At 49.6% G+C, this 21,402-nt stretch overlaps 1 protein-coding gene across 1 annotated transcript in view; it reads left to right on the top strand.

Annotated features, from left to right (window-relative positions):
* Positions 1 to 18,801, top strand: part of LOC119395955 (sodium-coupled monocarboxylate transporter 1-like) — a 28,977-nt gene extending 10,176 nt beyond the window's left edge. Inside the window, exons 5-8 of the mRNA XM_049416826.1 lie at positions 2,642 to 2,814; positions 8,016 to 8,119; positions 15,889 to 15,989; positions 18,075 to 18,801. Coding sequence (XP_049272783.1) covers positions 2,642 to 2,814; positions 8,016 to 8,119; positions 15,889 to 15,989; positions 18,075 to 18,161 — 465 coding nt within the window. The 3' untranslated portion in view covers positions 18,162 to 18,801. The remainder of the gene's footprint in view (positions 1 to 2,641; positions 2,815 to 8,015; positions 8,120 to 15,888; positions 15,990 to 18,074) is intronic.
* The last annotated feature ends 2,601 nt before the right edge of the window (positions 18,802 to 21,402 follow it).

Consider the following 21,402-nt stretch of genomic DNA (forward strand, 5'->3'; position numbering starts at 1 on the left):
TACCTTGCGGAGCTCCTTTATGGCTGATGTAGAGTCGGTGCGTATTATAGTAAAGGATGACGACGATGCGGAAGCCGCGCTCACCAACTTTGTTGCGTCTCGTATTGCCAGAAGTTCAGCACTGACCGTTGGAACTGGAGTTCTCAGGAGGTACAATCGATTGACACATAGGTTTTGGTGCCCAGGCACCACGATTGACGTAACCACCTGCGTGTCCGTGCAGCTCGCATCAGTATAGGCCACCAAGTGATCCTGTCGGGAGTGGCGGCATCTGCTTCTTCAATGTGGCGCCGAAAGGTAGTCGTTGGATGAGGGACTGGATTTCGGAGGCGGCCGATAGGTTTGTTATCCGTTAGTTGCCGGTGATCCCAAGGTGGAAGGCTTACTATTGAAGGGGACGAGGCAGACACCGGATTGCCCATATATGCCGCTAAGTCAGCAGCAGGTGGTAGAAATGACGGCTTGAGTTCCCTTGCTTGCCGGCGTTGATAAATCGACTCGTCGATGGTGTTTAGTTGCGCCTCTTCCAGAAGTATCGGGATAGGTGTGCATCGTGGAAGTCCGGTAACGACGCGCATCGCTTCTCTGTTGATGCATTCTAAACGGGCCAATCTCTCACTGTAAGGTGCTGAAATTGAGCCGAATAAATAAGGCGAGGCTGCAGCACTGCTCGAACAAGTAAACGAGCACCTGGTGCGCTTGTTGCTTAATTTCGCGAATCCAAGCTTTTGCAGATTCATTTGCCGTGATGACAACGCCTCATATGCGTAGCTGGGGAGCTGGCGTAGGAGGACGTCCAGATAATATCAGTTGAATAGGCGTGTTTACAAGTCTTCGCCGGCCCCAGCTGTTGGCAACCGACATGTAGAGAGTTGTCTGTTGAGAGGGTCAATCCTATGCATCTGCACCACTCGTCGGCTGTGTTAAGAGCTTCTTGTAAGGCCGATTCCTGTCGTTGAAGGTCGTTGTGAACACTCCACACTAAAACGGCAATAATATCAACAGCAGTGCCCTACTTACCGAGAAATTAAGCTAAATTTATCAGACGATGAGCGCCATGAGCGGCAAATTTTCAAAATGATCCCGATGACGTATGAGAGTCTGCCTACAATTAATCACTAGTAATCAAACTAGCAGCAATAAAAAAAAGAACCTTCCGTGCATCAAGAGACGTAATAATATGCTGTTTATTCGTTTCTGTTTGATTCATGGCAAAAAGAACCCCTTTGGCGTTGCCATGGGGAACGGCGCGCGTGGTTCAAAGGTTCCGTTTTCGCCGAACTCCGCTTCGCCCGGCGCCCTGCTTCGCTCACGCGGTCGCGTCTCAGTGGTAGTTTCGGTATTGCGTACTGCCGCGTGTTTTGCGCGCTCGTGAAAGTCGCTCTGACAGAAAGTTTGACAAAATGCCGCATGCATGTGATGTTGCCGGATGCCCGAATGGTGCACGCCGCCAGTACACGCCACTGCGCAGTAAAGGCGGGCAACGTTGGGCATGGCAGCAGTGACGTATGAAAGACTGATTTCAGGCGGGTGATTTGAAGTGCGCTAACGCGATGCCGTCCATGAAAACGTGATTTTATTTCAAAATAAGCACTTCCTTGGCACAAAAGTAGCGCCACGAGGTTTCTGGACCGCTATTTCAACAATCAAATTCGACTTGATATTTGCCTTCAGTGTCCCTTTAGTCTAATTTTACAACAAAAGAATAAACGCTACATATGTACTCATACGATAAATGCGTGATGTCAGGCTAACGTCTCTGGTTCCAGTGTTGGCTCAGCTTTTATAGCAGTATAATAAACATTACAGCAAGCTAAATTCAAGCGTCGCTCGAACCCGGATGAATATGCTAACGAAAGTTACGTATGATATTCACATCATCGCACCGTCAAGTGCACTTTGTTTCGATAATACTGACGTATGTGCTCTAACTCTATTGCTGACGTTACGCCAGACCGTAAGTTACCCTTTAAACGCATGTGTTTTCGACGTGTCTGGTAAGCCCACGATGTGCACACAACTACTACACTTACAAAAACACGTCCGCCCACCTCGTAACGCTTGGCAGAGGCCACAAATGCAGCGTAGAACTACTCGCTGATTGCTTCACATGATACCGATTCCCACAAGGCGTGGAATCTGCTGAATTGTTTCTCTAAAACGCGATTACGACTCGTTTATATATGACTGTACAACCGCAACTTATAGTTTAAATACAACGAAAATTTGCTTCAGAAGACACGGAAATGGGCAAAGGCGGCGGATGTTCATGGCTGGAACAGAGTGACTTGACTCTGACTTAGGAAAAGGAAGGATGATGCCGTGTAACAACTACATGTGTTACACGGCGCTTACCACGGCGCTTACCACGGCGCTACACCACGTTGCTTCTTTTCCCAAGTTCATGTCAAATTCGTTTGTTCCCGCCACGTAAAACGGTGTAACGCAAAAAAAAATATGTGCCTGTGTTTAATAGACGACGACTTCTGGATCGTCTGAGAAGATCTAAGATATTTATGCTCTGTAGAGCTTGAAAACTATCGTGGCTACCGTTTGCCATATCCGAGTGCCCTGTGTATGATTGGAACGGACGTCAATACATCCGCTTACGCCCACGGTATGGCTGTTCCTCATGTCTCAGGGTGCGGGCATATCGACACTCCTGCTCCTGGGATTCCAGCTACTGGTCATGTGGCAGGCTATCCAAAGCGGCGCTAAGCCACCGCTCATGCCGGTCACGCTCGACTACTGTCCGGTCAACAGCACCCTTCCTGAAAGCAGCTCCAACATTACAACTATCGCGCCAAGCGAAAGGTAAGTACCCAGTCATGGGTGGTTGCCATCTGACAAATTTTCATGCTCTTCTGACCAGAAAAAAAATGTATGAGGCCTGGAATAACAGAGAGCTCAGCTAGTTGGCAGGTATTCATGTTGAAAAGCAGGGCGTGCAAACACCAACACAGGAGAGAAGTCGGTGTTTGAGTTGTCTTGGCTTGTCAGTAATAGTAACAGTTAAGTTCTTCTTATTTCTTCCACTCGTCTCGCTGGTTGCGCGACATTTGCTGCTGCCGCCAAGGAAGCCGAAGACGAGAACTTTTCATCTGCTGGCACCTTGAGGAAACGACCGCTCCGACATCATCTGGATAGAGACGTTTATTCGTTTCTCTTCTCCCCCTCCTGTCACTGCACCCCTGCTTTTATTCCCTGTCTCCCCATTCACACACTCTTACAGTCCAATCGGAAAGCAGGAGTGACTCTCTTCTTGTCTCCCGGTCGGCTGCCGCTGAAAGTACCAGGCCCGGATTCCTCCTCGCCACCTCCTCGCAGGAACCACCGCCTCTCGCCCACTCGTCGATTCGCCGCCGCCGCTCAGCTCCCTTTCAACCCGGTTTCCGGAATGTTCGGCCTCATGCGTTGACGGGTCGTAGGAAAGCACCTCCGGGTACGTACTTGCCATGCTGGGCTGACGGGCCATCAATACAATTGGCCGTGCATCATTGCCGCCGCCTTTGGCTGTCACAGCGAAGGCGCAAGTGTACCTTCCGTCCCTGTAGCCCGGCTGGGCCACGGTCTCCTGTAAGGCACCATAATTGACCCCTTCGGGAGACGTGGGTCTTCGCGTCCTTTGTGACCAGCAGACAGTCGTCGTTCCACCATCCGGTACCACCGCTTCCGTGTTGGCGCAGGCACGCCGGCCGCGGGGCGGGTAACAATATGAAGGTATTCGGCGAACGTACGAAGTTCGACCCCAACACCTCCCCTCCAACTGTGTTGCACTGTATCTATGACATGCGACACACACACAACCGCATATTCACACATGTTCACTGACTCGACACGTGAGGCACCACTGTCACTCGTACCCTATTGACTCTGTCGCGCGCACGCGCTGACAAAGCATGCAGCCCCCCTTAACTCGCTGTCCCTTTTATGCATCATCGTTAGGAGTCACCAACCGCGACATTGCGTCGGCATTAGCGTTTAGACACCCAGGCCATACGATTGACGCACACACACTGAGTCTACTTAACTGCCAAACAAGAATATAACGCTCCAGCCGAACAAGGAAAACAAGAATCGGTTTTGAGGCTTTCGTCACAAAAGGGCCACGACTCAGTCGTCGATAGTTAAGCTTCCGCTTGACCCCATCTCGCTGCCCACAATAATGCACCGCTAAAGCTAGACGTGTTCCCGTGAGCAATCTGTCACATTGCACGAACATCAGGAACCGAATTCTTAAACATCCGTAATTGCACGTACTAGTGCCACTGCGAGCTTCCACTCCGCGGATGTACGAATAACTTAGCTCTACTCTTACGGTCACAATTCTTAAAAACAACCGAGCGATTCTCGCGATAACCTTTCCTCATTCGCTCACACAGAGAACACACGCGCAAAGTACAAACGAACAAAACCAACCTTCGCGTGGCTCTGCCGAAACTCGCACAAGGCCTAGCCTTGCCTATCTTTCCCGCAAGCTACCAGCTTAACTCCTATGTTTCCGCTATCCGACACGTGGGACACCCTGACTTAACGTTCCCCTGCGTCTACGCATGACACGCAACGGAAACGCCACAAACTCTTTTCACAGTCAGCTGCCGTAGCCCTATTCAAGGCGCTCATCTCTTAAGCCCTCGACAAGCTCTAATGCGTGTCACTAACCTTCCGATAGTTAAGTGCACCACACACATCGGTTAACAAAAAAAAACATACGGCACTAACGAAAACAAAGTTTGATACTAGTTACCTTAAACTATCAACCGTCGCGGAAATAACAAGGAAAACTAATTCTTAACTAAAATCAACAAACAAAAAAAATTCCCTTTCCACAAATCCTGAGTCGACCTTCCATGAAAAGCTAAGAGTTGTCCTCAACGACTTTTCAGACGCACTCGCGGTGGTCGCGCCTAGAACGCTTTTCTAGTCAAGCGGGGTGTAAGACACACATGAAAGTTAACCATTCCTTCGTCGAACCCCACTACGTTCCTCGAAGCGGACCCTCCTTTGTCGCCTCCTCCTTCCTCGCGAAGGTCACCGACCTTGCGAACTCGCACCTGAGCCAACGCTCCGCGAAACAAACAACGGGGAGGTATTTTGCCCTCCGACCCCTTCCGCGCACAATACGCTGCTCTTTTCTTTTTCTTTCGGCGACTCGGACGCATGCGGTAGACACCTGTCAACGATGAGAATCGCACCCTTCTTGAAATTTCGCGCCGACGTCTGCAGCACTTTTTCGAACGCGTCGCGATCTTGGCCGCATTTCTGTTTTTCGGACGCTTTCTCCTTTTTGCCCGCTTCTTGGTGCAAAATTTGGAGCCTTCCGTCCACCTCCGATGCTCATCAGCATCGACATGCTCGTCAGCTGTCACGCGCGTACTGTCTCGATGATTGCCTATCAGTTCAACATTCGGCCGCTTCCGCGTAGAATGCGCTGCGCTTTTATCTTTCCGGCTGCTCGGACGCATGCGATAGATACCCGTCAGAGATGACAACGGCACTTTTCTCGCGATTTCGCTCCGACGTTTGAAGCCTTTTCTCAAACGCGTCGCGACCTTTGCCACTTTGTCCTTCGGACGCTTTCTCCCTTTTGCACGCTTCTTGGTGCCGATTTGGGAGCCTTTAGTCCGCCTCTGGCACACAACGACATCGTCACAAGCTTCGCCTGTCTCGCGCGCACAATGTTGATGACTACCTTGCAATTCATCCTCTTTTTCAGTCGCTAGACTGGCGGACAGCTCAACGCTCTCTAGGACAATGCCGCTACTTACTCCTATACAAGGCAGCTCGCATACCAGTGAGCTGTTCGTAACTGCATTGCCCTCTCCACTCAGATCCTCCGCTAGCCCTTGTGGCTTTTGGATTCTCAGAGTGGGATCTCTGCCACTTTCAGCATTCAGAACGGCAGGACTTACATCTATGAGCTCTCCTGTGCACTCCTCTTCGCGAGATACCTGAAAAGCCTCTAAACTCCCGACTCCCTCCTTAGCTGGCGCGCCTTCCCTGACATCGTCTACAGGGCTGTGAGGTTCCTTTCTGGTGGAAACCATCACCACGGAATCCTCACACCCTGACTTGGCCGCGAGCTCTCTTTCCTCGGAACGGGTTAGGGCCTCAGCTATGCCTTCACCAGCACTAGCCTTATCTTTGGCCTCAAACGGCACCGCCGCTACATCGCACCGTTTGTGCGCTGCATCTACAGACGTCAAGCCTCTTTTTTTCAGTACATCAAGCTCACGGTGCAACCTTTCTAGCTCTTCGTCTAATGCCTGCATCTTCCTCCTATTTTCTTCGAGTTTTTCCTGCCTGCGCTTCCATTCCTCTTTGTCTATTTCTTTTCTGCGCTTCCTTTCCTGTTCCTCTAAACATTCCTCGTCGTCTGCCCCGATTGCCTCGATCGCCTCAATGATCTCCGGCTTTTCCTTAGCCTCGGCAATTTTCAATTGGAGCTGTAGCAGCGCTAGCTGCTGTCCCGACGCCGTATCTGACGTGCCACTACCATGACCCCCCGTGCCGCTGTCGGCGACTCCCAACGCCTGCAAGTTTCCTGCCCCGTCCCCGTTCATTTCCGAGTTGTCCCTTTCTCTGTCTCGCAAGTTGTAATGCTTTGTCATCGCCTGCGCCCAACAGAAAATCAAGAGGTACCCGCCTGCAGTAGCCTTGCGGTGCGCTCTTCCTCCTCGGAATCCGGTGGACTAGCCTTGCTTCGTTGATCCCGCAGCGCGGTAGTCAGTTGAAGGTGGTTGTCGTCAGTCTCGGCCGATGTCGCTCCCCGCTGTCCTCCTCAGTTCAGCCATGCAGATCCTGCTCGACTGCGCCAGTTAAGTTCTTCTTATTTCTTCCACTCGTCTCGCTGGTTGCGCGACATTTGCTGCTGCCGCCAAGGAAGCCGAAGACGAGAACTTTTCATCTGCTGGCACCTTGAGGAAACGACCGCTCCGACATCATCTGGATAGAGACGTTTATTCGTTTCTCTTCTCCCCCTCCTGTCACTGCACCCCTGCTTTTATTCCCTGTCTCCCCATTCACACACTCTTACAGTCCAATCGGAAAGCAGGAGTGACTCTCTTCTTGTCTCCCGGTCGGCTGCCGCTGAAAGTACCAGGCCCGGATTCCTCCTCGCCACCTCCTCGCAGGAACCACCGCCTCTCGCCCACTCGTCGATTCGCCGCCGCCGCTCAGCTCCCTTTCAACCCGGTTTCCGGAATGTTCGGCCTCATGCGTTGACGGGTCGTAGGAAAGCACCTCCGGGTACGTACTTGCCATGCTGGGCTGACGGGCCATCAATACAATTGGCCTGCATCATTGCCGCCGCCTTTGGCTGTCACAGCGAAGGCGCAAGTGTACCTTCCGTCCCTGTAGCCCGGCTGGGCCACGGTCTCCTGTAAGGCACCATAATTGACCCCTTCGGGAGACGTGGGTCTTCGCGTCCTTTGTGACCAGCAGACAGTCGTCGTTCCACCATCCGGTACCACCGCTTCCGTGTTGGCGCAGGCACGCCGGCCGCGGGGCGGGTAACAATATGAAGGTATTCGGCGAACGTACGAAGTTCGACCCCAACAGTAACTGTTAATGTTTAACGTCACAAAACCACGACCTATTTATGAGGGACGCCGTAGTGGAGGCATGCACCAATTTCGACCTCCCAGGGTTTTTTAATGTGCACCTAAATATAAGTGCACGGGCCTCAAGCATTTTTGCCTCCGCCGAAAATGCGGCCGCCGCGGCCGGGGTTCTATCACGCGACCTTCGGGTCAGCAGTCGAGCACCATAACCACTAGACCAACAAGGCGGGTGTCTTGACTTCTCTCTTGTGTCCCTGTTGGCACGACCAGTCTTTTAACATGTAAGAGGCCGTTTCCAACCGGCACTGCTTTTCTTTTAAAGCTGAATAGCAGTTCTCTAGCCGGCCCGATGAATTCCGTATCGGTGGGCGATCTAGTTTCCGGTGTGACGTAACCCACACACTTGCACGTACGAGTGACCTCATCAACAGCCTGCGTCTGTTTGCCTCGCAGGTCACATGACTCCTCTGATCCATTTCAACTATCGCCCTTTTGGAGCTGTCTCTTCAGCACGTGCGGCACCGTCGTGCTTGGAGTCTTGATAAGCGTTGCAACAGGTACGTCATCGGTTTGTGTCGAAAACTTTGACGTCAGGATTCCTGCGTGTACGAGCTGGAGGGCATTGCTTGCCGCAGGGCAACGATTTATAATTTTTGCATCTTATCTTCTTTTTCATTATTCTTTATTTCCTGTTAAACGTTTAGTCAAAATGCTTGATCAGGAATAATCGTCCCTTTTGAAACGTTTTGTATATACCATTCTAATATATATATAGGTACCAATTTTTAATGATGTGCCGGAGACGTCAGTCTGGTTTATCGCTTGGCTTGCTTCTCCAAATGTTGGGTGATGATGATACATACACACTGGTCACATATACTCACAAATAATACGTACAGTCCCAAACACGTTCGTATACACAAGAGAACTAACGGACAATAATGCCAAGGAAAGTATAGGGGATGTTATTAGCAGTAAATGTAAGGCAAATGTGAAGAAAGAAAAGTGGACGAAAAGATAACCTGCGGCGGGCAGGAACCGAACCTTCGACCTTCATTCGAAGGTCGCAGGTTCGGTCCCTGGCCGCGGCGTGTTATCTTTTCGTCCACTTTTCTTTCTTCACATTTACCTTACATTTACTACTAATAACATCCCCTATACTTTCATTGGCATTATTGTCTGTCAGTTGTCATTAATATTGTGTATAACAAAAAAAAAACGAGCCCTTAAAATTTCCACTTCTTTCCTATATACACAAGAGAATCATTCATAAAGTTTCGTTAAGGCAAGTAGACCTCAAAAACACGAACAGAGCTTTTGTGTTGCGGATCGCACAAACGCATTCCAATAATTTCATATGTTTTCTTACGGAATCGATATGTTTGTCATATACTTGTCATGTATTTCCGTAATGATCTTATGGAAACATATGGAATAACTGGAAATGCACACGGAACGTGTCAGTTAAGTTGTAACAATGATAAAGAACTGCACGTTCGAATTTATTCCAACATTTTAGAATAAACTAATTTTAAAAATTATATCTACATCCAAACCCCCTGGAGTGGGTAGAAGAGAATATTCCTGGATAGTCATCATTTATCATTCTTATCTTCGTCATCATCATCAATGCTTTGTAGGATTGCTAGCTTCGCTGGTAAATGCGGCAGGGTTTCTAGGAAAGCCTGGTTCGAGAATATTACCACGCCCGCTTCTTGTTTTATTTTGATGTATACTCGCGTTCGACCCCCAAGTACGGTTAGCAAAGCTCGACGCAGACCGCACCGCAGTGTTGAGAAGCTTCGCGACTGCAGCAGATCATTTTGTCAAGATTGCGCGCAGGACGCGAATAGTCAAGCTATTCCAGAGCTTGCGCGGCCACCAGTTACAAGGCTGGAAAGTTCGGTGCGTGATGTATAAAAGGCACTCCTTTTGCTACACGCAGCAACGGCGGTCATGCGTTCATATCCAGGCAACAAACTACAATGGCAATGTGAAATTACAAGTGACTTCAACAAAGGTCAAATTGCCATATCAGAAGGGAATGATCGCCGACAAGACCACGATCGAGAGAGTAATTATTGGAAAACGCCGCATAAAAATACGCATGTAAAGGGCGCACCTTCAGGGGCCGCAAATGTGTGCACTCTCCGGCTCCGGGCTTCTTGCGTACGATGCCGCCGCCGCCGCCATCGAAATCTGTAACACATAAGCTTACTGACAGAGCCATATTTCTGGTTGACCGGATTTTCTTACCGCCGGTCACCGGAACACAGCGCTAGACTCATAGCTGCGCGCCAGAGCTTCCCATACAGAGACGCCCCACTTTTTGCTTGTGTTTGGTATATGGCCATAAGAATTTTGCATAATCTAGCTTTGAAACCTATACCATATGTTGGGACATCGATATTCCCACGCCCGCTTCTTGTTTTGTTTTGATGTATTCTGGTTTGACCCGCAAGGACTGTTAGCAACGCTCGACGCTGACCGCGCCGCAGTGTTCGAGAAGCTTCGCGATTGTAGTAGATCATTTTGTTAATTGTGCGCAGGACGAGAATAGTCAAGATTACTCCAGAGCTTGCACGACCACCAGTGATAAGACTGGAAAGTTTGATGCGTGATGTATAAAAGCCGGCGCGTCCCAGCGATGATCAGTTTATCGACGGCCGACGTTCTCTTCGCCGTTATAAGTGTACAGTGTGTATTGCTGTAGTCTGACTTTCCGTTTCCCGGCCAAAAGGTTGTGCCAAATAAAGAGTTTCATCTCGGATACGCCGACTGCTGCCTTCGTCGACGGCACGACCCCGTGCCATCTGGTCGTTCATATTCCGGACGCCCTCGTCAAGCCCTGAACACAGCCCAATTCGTTGCGAAGACACCGACACCATCACGGACAGTCCAGCCAGCCGCAGACTGTAAGGACTGCCCCCCCACCCGCCGACCTTCCATGGATCGGAAAGTGAAGACCCCCAAACCTGGCTCGAGACGTTCGAGAGGGTTTCAGCATTTAATAACTGGGACTCCGAGGACAAGCTGCGTCACGTGTACTTTTACCTGGAAGACGCAGCAAGGACCTTGCTCGAGAATCTAAAGTCCACTCTTCGAAGCTGGGACGTCTTTCGCAGCGCTTTCTTGGAAACGTTCGCGAGCGTCGGCCGAAAGGAAAGGGCCGCATCCTTGCTGTAGACACGGGTACAACTTCCAAACGAAAGCGTGGCCATCTTCGCAGAGAAAATGATCCGACTGCTTCGCCACGCTGATTCTGCCATGCCTGAGGACAAGAAAGTCCGCTTCCTCATGCGAGGAGTAATGCAAGAGCTCTCCGCGGCACTGATGCGGGACCCACCGACCAGTGTCCAGATTTTGTTTCTGAAGCAACGACTATTCAGAAGACGCTGGACATGCGCAACCGGCAATACAATCGTCGTTCGACTACACACTTCAACGAAATACAAAGGCTCTGCTCCGCTGACCTACGTGAGACGATCAGAGCGATCGTGCAGGAGGAGCTGCGAAAAATTCTGCCTCCATCGCAGCCTCAGGTGGATTCCATTGCCGAGGCCTTGCGCCAGGAGATCCAGCAATCCCTGGGCATGACTCAGCTAGCAGAGCCGCAGCCGCAGGCTATAAGCTACTCTGCTGCAGCCAGACACACAGCCCCCCTCCACTCCCACGTAAAAACACCGGACAACCGCACTACCATCGCCAGGCGCCGCCGCCATCACCGAAGCCATACCACCCGCCTGCCGGCCTGCGCTACACTCCGAGGAAGACCGACGTTTGGCGCGCCCCCGACCACCGCCCACTCTGCTACCATTGCGGCGAAGCTGGCCACACCTACCGCCGCTGCCAGTACAGACAGCTGGAACTGCGTGGGTCCGCCATCGACGCGCCGCGTCCACAGCAGGGTGAACGACCACGTGACATGGCAGCGCATTGGACCTCCCCCCCCCCGTGGACCTTCCCGATCACCATCGCCAGGCCGCTACGTTTCTTCCCAACGCCGACCATACACTAGCCTAACGCGGGGCCGGTCACCTAGCCCGTATCCGGAAAACTAAGGGCAGCAACCGATGGAGATGCGGTTGCTGTACGACGAAATACCGAAGATCCTCCGTCGACGACGACCGCGCCGCGACGAAATCTTATGAACACGACGCAAACCAGACTGAGCCCTGACGACGCAACCTCGGGGGCTGAAGAAGACCCGTCGACACGACGTAGAAGCAGCGGAACAAGCTGACCTAGCCGTGACCCGACGCCGCGACTTAAACGCAAGGCAACACGACGGACTAGCGACCTCGACGTACTGTTCGACGGCCACAACGCCACCACTCTCGTCAACACTGGAACCGACTGTTCCGTCGTCAGTGGACCGTTAGCCACAAAGTTGAAGAAAATTAGGATTGCTTGGCATGGCCCCAAAATCCGGACCGCTGGAGGCCATCTAATAACGCCGGCTGAAGTCTGCACCGCAAGAGTCACCATCAGTAACCGGACTTAGCCTGCTAGCTTTGTAATCTTACAACATTGCTACAGGGATGTGATACTTGGGATGGACCTCCTAAATCACCACGGTGCCATCGTCGATCTGAGGTCTGAGTCAATAAGAATAAAATCAGGAAAAGCGCTGCCGCCGAACACGACACCAGGGAACCCCGCATTGAATGTGATAGAACAGCACATCACGATTCCGGCTCTCTCCAGCGTCATCATTACCGTCGGCATCGAAAACCGCACACCTTGAAGGCGTCATCGAGGGCACTCAGCACCTGCTTCTGAACCGTCAGGTTTCCGTAGCAAGACGCATAGCTGAGCTGCATGATGGCAAAACAAAGTCGGTGCTGACAAACTTCAGTCACGAATTAGGCACCTCAATAATGGCCCCTCAACGGTAGCCTAAATCGACGAGTTCGTGGACGCCAGCAATGCTTTCGCCCTCTTCTATTCTACCAAACCTGCTTCGACGGATCGAGGTCCCCAACGAGATTTCGACATCAACCCAAGCCTCCAGAAGCACAAGCAAGACAAGCTTAAAGCCCTGCTCCTGAAATGAAATGCAAGGACTGCTTTTCGTCGTCGTCAACATTTCGACAGGCCCCACTCGCGAAACATCGCATCATAACAGAAGAAAGTGCCCGACAAATCCGTCAGAGCCCGTACCGAGTTTCAACGCGAGAACGCGAGGCCGTTAAGACAAAAGTCGACGAAATGCTACGCGACATCATTCAGCAGTCCAAGAGTCAATGCGCGTCACTTGTGGTGTTAGTGAGGAAGAAGGATAGAACCCTGAATTCTGCGTCGACTATCGTCGCCGGAACAAGGTCACGAAGGAGGGCGTGTACCCTCACCCACGAATAGACGATGCCCTAGATCGACTCCACAGCGCGAAGTACTTTTCGTCGATGGACCTCAAGACCGGCTACTGGCAAATAGAAGTCGACGATAGAGACCAAGTAACGACTGCCTTTATAACATCAGACAACCTGTTCGAGTTCAAGGTCATGCCCTTTGGTCTTTGCTCGGAACCTGCGACTTGTCAACGGGTTATGGATACAGTACTGGCCGGCTTGAAGTGGCAGACGTGCCTCGTATACTTGGACGACGTCGCTGTTTTTGCCTCAAGCTTCGACGAACACCTCTGGCGCCTTGAAGCTGTACTTCAAGTAATCAGGACCTCCGGACTCACCTTGAAGCATGAAAAGTGTCGCTTCGCGTACGAGGAGCGCTTGTTTTTGGGGTACGTGATCAGAAATTATGGTGTTCGCCAGGACCTGCGGAAAACAGCTGCCATGACTGCCTTCCCGCCACCTACCGATAAGAAGACCGTACATCAATTTCTCGGCTTGTGCGCCTACTACAGATGCTTCGTCAAGGAATTTGCACGAACAGCCGAGCGTCTAACGCACCTCACGGTGACCGACGTGCCGTTGAAGTGGGAAATGGCGCAAGTCGGCGCATTTGAAGAACTGAATTTACTCCTTCAGATGCCTCTGAGACTAGCGCATTTCCACTAATACGCCGATACGGAAATCCACACCGACGTGAGCAACGTAGGACTCGGCGCCGTCCTTGTGCAGAAGGCTGACGGACCAGAAAGAGTCATCAGTTATGCTAGCCGGTCGCTATCAAGGGCAGAAAGCAATGATTTCTGAAACGAGAGTAAGATTAACTGAAGTACAGTCAGTCTTCAAGCTACTCTTCATCTATTGCTACGAAATAAATTTTCTTATAAATAAAACTGACCCTAAAGTAATATATTGAATACGCATAGGTATGAGCGGTGCAGTTCACCGCACGCCAACAGTAACGTACACTAAGTAGACCGGAAAAATAAAGAAAAATAACCACTATCAACGCAGTCTAGTGCGCGTAACGCCTGCCCTAATCTTGCGAACAGAAGTACAGCCTCAACGGAAAAAAAGATTGGCACAAGTGACTGGTTGTCGGAGCGGCAAGATTGCGACACGCGGCTCCGTATTTCCCGAGCACGCCGATATCGAGAGTTCCAAGCACATTCTATTTTCCAAAGCAGGGATGGCCGGCAGAAAGCACTCCAACAAACAGCCTTTTCGGGGCAACTGCGATAATGATGTACGGTTGCTCGCAACTCCCGCGAAAAAAGGAAAAAAAAAGAAATCGCCTACGTAGCCACATCTGCCGATAAGCAACGAACAAGCGTTTCTTTAAGATATGCGCTTTCGGATGCGCCAACCGCTAGATGGGCTGCTTCCCGCCGGTTCGGCGGCCATCCCTGCTTTGGACAATGGAAAGTGCTTGGCAATCTCGCTATCGGCGTGCTCGTGAACAGCAGCGCCGCGTGTCACGATTTCGTGGCTTCGGCCACCGGTCACTTGTGCTAATCTTTTTTTCCGTTGAGACTGTAGATATTAGGAAGTCTGTCACGCAAATGAAAGCTTTTCTGTCAAAGCTAGGGTGCTATCGCGGAACGATTCTATTTTTTATTCCAATGCTTTTCGTGCTTTTCGCGCTTGGCCATTGGTCAGAACGACGGTCCGTCCGCGTTATCAACGCGATCAGCCAGCCGCGAGTGGTGGATGATAAGAATAGCATAGAATATGGCATTGGAATCGGGAATAGCATCGTTCCGCGATTGCACCCCTACTTATGACGGCGTGATTCTGTATTGTCCCGAGGGCCAATAGTGCTTTGAAAGAGGGGTAATCCGAGCTGATTAGCAATAATTCAAAGTTTTTCATATGCAAAAAAAAAAAACTTAAAAGTTAAGACCTGTCATCCTTGTACATTTCTTAAGCGTATGTCTTTTGTATTTTGAAAAATTAGGCGACTTCCTGCAAAGCGAGCGTGTGTAGCTCCGAAAGGTTGGTACTTGCTTACTTGTTTGTGAAGTTTCCGTAATGTGTACCTTACGGTCATGAGTAAACGCCAGAATTGTTTTTTAACCGTGATCGCGCGCAAGCAGTCGCCCATTCTTCGGCTCACTCATTTCCAAGATCAAGCTGTACCTCCGACACTGGTCAAATGTTCTGGTCGAATGTATGTGCATAGGTACAAAAAAAGTACTTAAGGACATGTTTTCCTGTTTTTGTCTCACAACGTTGTCATTCGTTTACCAAGGACGTTGCTCCATTCATTTTAAAGCTGTCGCGCTTTAGTGGCCGAAGTTTCATACAGAAATGCACCCCATGAGGAAAGTTCTTTTTCAATCTCACGGAAATAACGCGAAGAATTTCATTGCAAGTGCGAATCGCTTGAGTCTCTAAACCCGAGGAAGGTTCGAGCGGGTGGGAAGGTGTAAGCTTGAAGCGGTGAGAAATAGACGAGCAAGCAGTGTTGCTGGAACCAATGCTTCAACGAGTGGACTTGTCTTCATCAAAGCCACAAATGCAGTTCAGGTGGAGACAAGCAAAGTGGGTACATCAGGAAGGCAGTGTTTTTCAATGCCGCCAAAAGCGGGACGGCATAAAAACACACAGGTGCATGACGTGTGCTGACTTTAATGCGTAATGAAACATCGACGCAGGAGTTCTAGCGACAGGCAAAACATACGATTCCGTCGTACACCATCAAAACGCGCTCCGCGTTTACATGGATAATCGTGGAAGATGAATTCCACCGTAATTTCATAAATCATTTCGTTTAAAAACTTAACAGGTATGAGCCCCACAGACGCAGTCTTTTTACGATTTAATAAATTAATGCGTATGCTCGAAACTGTACTCGCAGATGCTGTCTAACATAGGTCATATTTATGCTGGTACTGTTGCTCGTGTATCAATGAACTGAAAAGGTCATGGTATACTCTTTCCTCGTGTTCGACCCACTGCTGCTCTTCTGTCCACAGGTGAACACAAAAGGCGGAAAGCTGATGTGGCACACGTCAACAAGTGGTTCATTCATCTCTGGAGAAAACTGGGATTTGTGGAATATGACATCAAAGAATTGGTGAGTTTAAGGTCACCCCAAAGTGAATCATGTTTTTTTAGTGTATACTTTTTGTATTCCATATGTGTCTAATACGTCCTTCAAAGGCTCTACAACATTCAAGTTCAAATACAATATTCTATAAGCATACTAGATGCAAAAAAATGATAAAAAATCACAGCATATCCACGGAGTGAATGATGATGAGTGGGCGAAGCTTCGGAGGTTCATCGGTAAACCGTGAATCTTCCGTGAATTCTGCCCAGTACATCATCACCGACGTGAGATCGGGCGCGTTTATACTAAAGGTTCCATGAGTTATGACGACTTGCAGCTCACTTTAATTTTACATGTACGTACGCTGTGAATTTTCATTGTTTAGAAAACCATTGCTTTAGAAATCATCTGGCGTCTTTCGTTAAGCAGCTGGCGTCATTTCGTTTTGCTTTAGAAACATCTGGCGTTCTTTCGTTTTGCTTTTAGAAAACATCTGGCGTCTTTCGTTGGTTTATTTCATCAATCAACGGCGTTTTGAACAAAATTTTTATTGTTTAATCACGCACAGGAGAAATCTCACCAGGCACTACCTTGGAGGTAAACAATGGCTGCTGATGGGAATGAGAGACAGAAGAAGTCGGCTTTTAGCTAACACTTACACTTCTACTTCTACTAACGTTTCCTACTGGAACATGCCAATGGCTGCTAATGGGGAATGACAGACAGAAGAATTCGGCTTTTAGTTAACGCGCACGCTGCGAATTTTTTATTGTTCAACAACGCACAGGAAAAATCTCCCACCGGCACCACCTTGGAGGTCAAGATCTGGTACCAGCATTACGACTGGTTACGCACTACTACGACTACGAGGGAAAAACGGGTGCCGCCTTAAGGAGCTTCGCCCCTAAAACTATTTCGCGCGGAGTCTATAACTAACAAAGCAAACGCTCTTTACGTAAGATCCTTTAGGTACGAACATCATATATTTATTTGTGTATGTGACGCGATGGTGGGGCGCACATATTTCGCTCTCTTCTTCATGACACATCTCTGAAATACGAGAAACACAATACCATATGGGAAATATTTCGACTCGTCCTCTCGCTTTCGCTAAGAAGTAATAAAACTGGAGGAATATTTACGCCCAATAATCATCGTGAACGGACGGTACCGCACCATTAAGCTTTACCCGGTTTGCAGTAAAACAAGAAGCAATTCGCTGATCTAAGAGGTTGGGGCGTACCATTAGTTCAATTTCAAGCGAGTATTAGAACAGCTTTTCAGGCGAAAGCCTTAGATGCCTCATCAAACGCGAAAACTGACCGTCGCCTTCCCGCGGCGTCCGAGGCGAGTGACGCAAAGGAATCATCCTCACGGGATGACGTCACCATATGACATCACGATGACGTCACAGCTCGCCATAATTTGTGAAATCACTTCATGATATCGTAGCTTGGTCAAATGTGGTGCGATTGCGGAGGCGATGCAGAACCAGGTGAGGCGCCCTCGATGTTGTAGGCAGTGGGAAACCACGTTAGGTGCAGAGAGCCTTCGAAAGGTGTTCGAAAGGTGGCGGGGCAGGCAGGATCAATAGATCGACTGAAAAGAAAAAGATGGCTTTTGCCTTCGAGTCGTCTTAAGTCAGCGGTCTCAAACAACTGGCCCACGAACCTTTCGCTTTCGACGTGTCTTCGTTCCATATATATCTACATATATATATACTTTCCTTAATAAGTTGTCCATGAGCTACACAGAAATTACTGCTAACAAGCATTCTTTTCGTGGGGCAACCCGCGTGGTCACCTTGTGCTCAAACATAAGTGTGGAACAAATCTCAACATTTCAGAACCGGCATCCAGGTTTCAGACATTCTGCAGATAGGCATCGATGTTTCTCGAATACTGACTCCAGATCCCCTTCAGATATGACCCATATACATACAAGATAAGGGAAAGGCTTCCTTTCTTTTCAAATGGCAACGTTAGCTAAAATCTTCTTCGCAGCCCACGCGGTGGGCTGTGATCTCATTGCCAAGAGCTAGTTCTCACACGCAAGTTTTTATCGACGTCACGTATTAATCCCTTCGTGTTTTTTTTTTCTTTTTTTCAGAATGCGGACAAGGAGAGAGACGCTGAACAGGCAACTGCCATCTTATTACTTAACGGGGACGCGCACAAGCCTGAGACGACGATATGATTGGACGAATATTATAGGAAAGAAATGATCTCCATAGTTCTTCATAACGTCCTCATACTCGCTACTCGCGAATCGAAGTGGGGGATGGGGGGGGGGGGGTTATATTACTGTTACCGCATCACGGCATTCTAGACAAGTGCAATAGGGTAAAGCATAACCACACTCAAGGCATAAATATGCGCGCATCAGTTGAAACACCTTGATTACAGTGTTATTGATAAGCATAGCTTAGACATTATTTTAGTTTCGCTTGAGCATCACTGCCACTTTCCATACACCAAGCTCTTGTAGAAACGTATGTTGACTTTACCGCGCTGCTCGACTCATTTACCTCACTAGTGCAGCTCAACGTGCATATAAAAATTCGATGTGCCTATGTTTAACTACCTCTGTAAACTCTATCCTCAGTAGGGTAGTCGTTGGAGTTGATAGAACGAGGCTTTCGCAATAAATGAAAGTGTCATTGCTTTTCATGCTAAGCGCTCTGCATTATGGGATGACATAGCAGCCCTTAGATTCATCATAATCATTACAACGATCACAGTTCATTTTCTTCGTTCACGTCATATCAATGTGTGTGTTCATTGTGCAATTGTGTAGGCGTGCCAAGCGCAAGGTCAAATAAAGAAGCCACTCCTCACCCGTGCTCTTGTGTCTCGGAATTCTGTGCAATAAAATGTCGGAATTCTGTTATTCGTTTAACATGCGATATACAGTAAGTAGAATGCCGAAAGATTGTTAGGTGTTGGTATTATGTCAAATCACTGGGTCCATAACAAACACCTATGCTACCAGAAAAATTATTACTGGTTACAACACTTAGGCCTACAGCCGGCTCTCCGGTTTATATTCTCACGTGGTTGTGACGGATGGAAATCTGTGACGGTGGAACGAAGTCTTCATTGGGCGAACTTGTGCCCAGCAAAGCAAATAAACACTCTGCCCAGTAAAGCAAAACATTACACCATTACGCTAAAGGGGACCATGAGGCGATGCGAAGTCGGAGCACATGCACGATCGCGTTCCGTTGGCGTTCGTTGGGCATGCTACCGACCCCGCGTCTTGGAACGCGAAGAGGAACGCTACGCGCGTCGTTTCTTCCCTCTAGCCTGTCAGTTAATTCTCACAGGGTGAGCGGCGAACGCGGTCGACAGGCGCGCGCGAGGGTGGAGCGTAGGCAGAGGAGAGAGAGGGAAGGGGACGCGCATGCGCTGGCGCTCATCGCGGCGTTGCGCAAGAGAGAATGATGCGCGCGAGAGGGGGGATTGGAGAGGGGGAGAGAGTGAGGGGTAGCGGAGAGAGAGGGCGAGGGTGAAGGGGAGTGGAGAGGAGGTGTGTAGAGAGGGTTGTCGCATGCGCAGTAAGGGTGGTCACGCCGCACACCACCACCACCACCCCGGATAGAACTCCGCCATAAGGATGCTTCGCATCTATAAGACACTCTGCCCTGTAAAGTAAAAAACACTGAAAGTCATAGCAGTGGTCACGCTTGCCCATTCAGGAAGCCTAGTTTCACCGAATCGCCCCCCCCCCCTCACCCTGTGGTCGAGTCCGAAAGAACACGTTTCGCAATGGATGCAAAAATTAAAATGAAGCGATGACGTACCTTCTCGCAACGGTCTGCCTTTGGTTCCCGGCTTTCCAGGAGTAAACTTGGGAGGTAAACAGTGCATGGACCGCAACATCAGGGGCCCTGGGACGTCATTATAGTAAGAAATCTGTGTCATCATAACTCTGTACATTAAAGAATGACAAAAAAAGTCCGACAGAACAAGTCCGACTGATATAAGGTATGGGGCGGACTTGCCCCCCCCCCCTTTTTAGATGATTATGGAGGACCCCACCTCCCCAGCCTTCCTCCCCCCGTGCGCACGCCTATACATAAAGAGAAAATAAGATATATGACAAGTCATCACAATGACATTGCTACAGACACACGGAACCTGTATAGTCAACAATGCAAAGGCATTGCAAATAGCCTTTACGCACAAGGTTCTCTTTATATGTGCGAGCCTTCCTATGCCGACTCGACAAAAAAGCTGTCTCCGCTACTGCTGTGTACGACCTCTATGAGGAAGATGGAAGACGCCGTGCTGATGAAACCCGACAGTATCGTTACATGGAAGGCCACAACTATTCAAATTCACACGATAAAGCTCCCCGCCGGAGCATCGCTTATACACCTCCTAAAGAAGAGTCTGAGTGTAGTTTTTACAGCGGAGCTGCTTAAGCTCGGAGTAAGGCCGTTGTCGTAGACCGAAAACTGGGCCGGTATACGCCACAGAAAACGGGTATGTGCCAAGCAGGATGGCATAGCCTTGTAGTACAAGGCATGGCATAGCCTTGTGTAGTTTATGCATCACAGACGGTATGTGCCAAGCAGCTCATAGCATAGCATAGGCATGCATAGGATAGTACAGCAAGGGGTGGGAAATAGAAGTGAGGGTGAGAAGGAGTGATGTGGAGGTGAGGAGGAAGGAAAGGAGGGAAAAGGGAAAGAAGAGGAGGAGTTGAGTGTAAACCATAGCATAGCCATACACAGTGTGGCATTCAGAAGGGTTGGAAAGAGCAGTGAGGGTGATGAGGATTGATGTGATGGTTAGGAGGAGGGAAAAGAAGACGGCAACTCAGAAAGAGACAAAGAAAGAAAAACGAAAGCAGAAGAAGAAAGATGAAGAAGAAAGCACCCAATCTGCATTCGCCAGGTTCTGTCGCTTGCTTGCCAGCTACGCTGTTTACTCATATCTCGCAGGCGAAGAGGATGTAACTTTTTTAGATGCGAAGCAGCTTATGGCGGGGGCTTTGTCCCTCCCCTCCTTCCCGCGGCGTCCACCCCCTTTTGCGCATGCGCGTCCCCTCCCCTCTCACTCCTCTCCTACGCTCCCCCTCTCTCCTCTAGGAATCCTCTACTCTACGGAGCGGAGCGCACGACAGGTGGTGCGACAGCTGCATACTCCGCTGGGGGCGCCACGGTAGTTCTGCGGTATGAAAACGATGGAGCGCTCGCGCCTCATTCTCTCTCTACGCATTAGTCTGCACCTTAATCTGCCTTAAGCCACCGCGATTCACTTCAATTGTCATTGATGAACTTCTCCACACTGCCTCACACCTTAATCCTCCTTAATCCACTTTGTCTCTATTCCACTAAGCATTAATGCGTGCCCCAATCCACTCTAAGCCGTTATAATTCACTTCAATTAACGGTGATGTACTATTCATATTGCTATACAGCCTAATCCAT

Source organism: Rhipicephalus sanguineus, chromosome 6 (assembly GCF_013339695.2).
Source record: "Rhipicephalus sanguineus isolate Rsan-2018 chromosome 6, BIME_Rsan_1.4, whole genome shotgun sequence".
Lineage (NCBI taxonomy): Eukaryota > Metazoa > Arthropoda > Arachnida > Ixodida > Ixodidae > Rhipicephalus > Rhipicephalus sanguineus.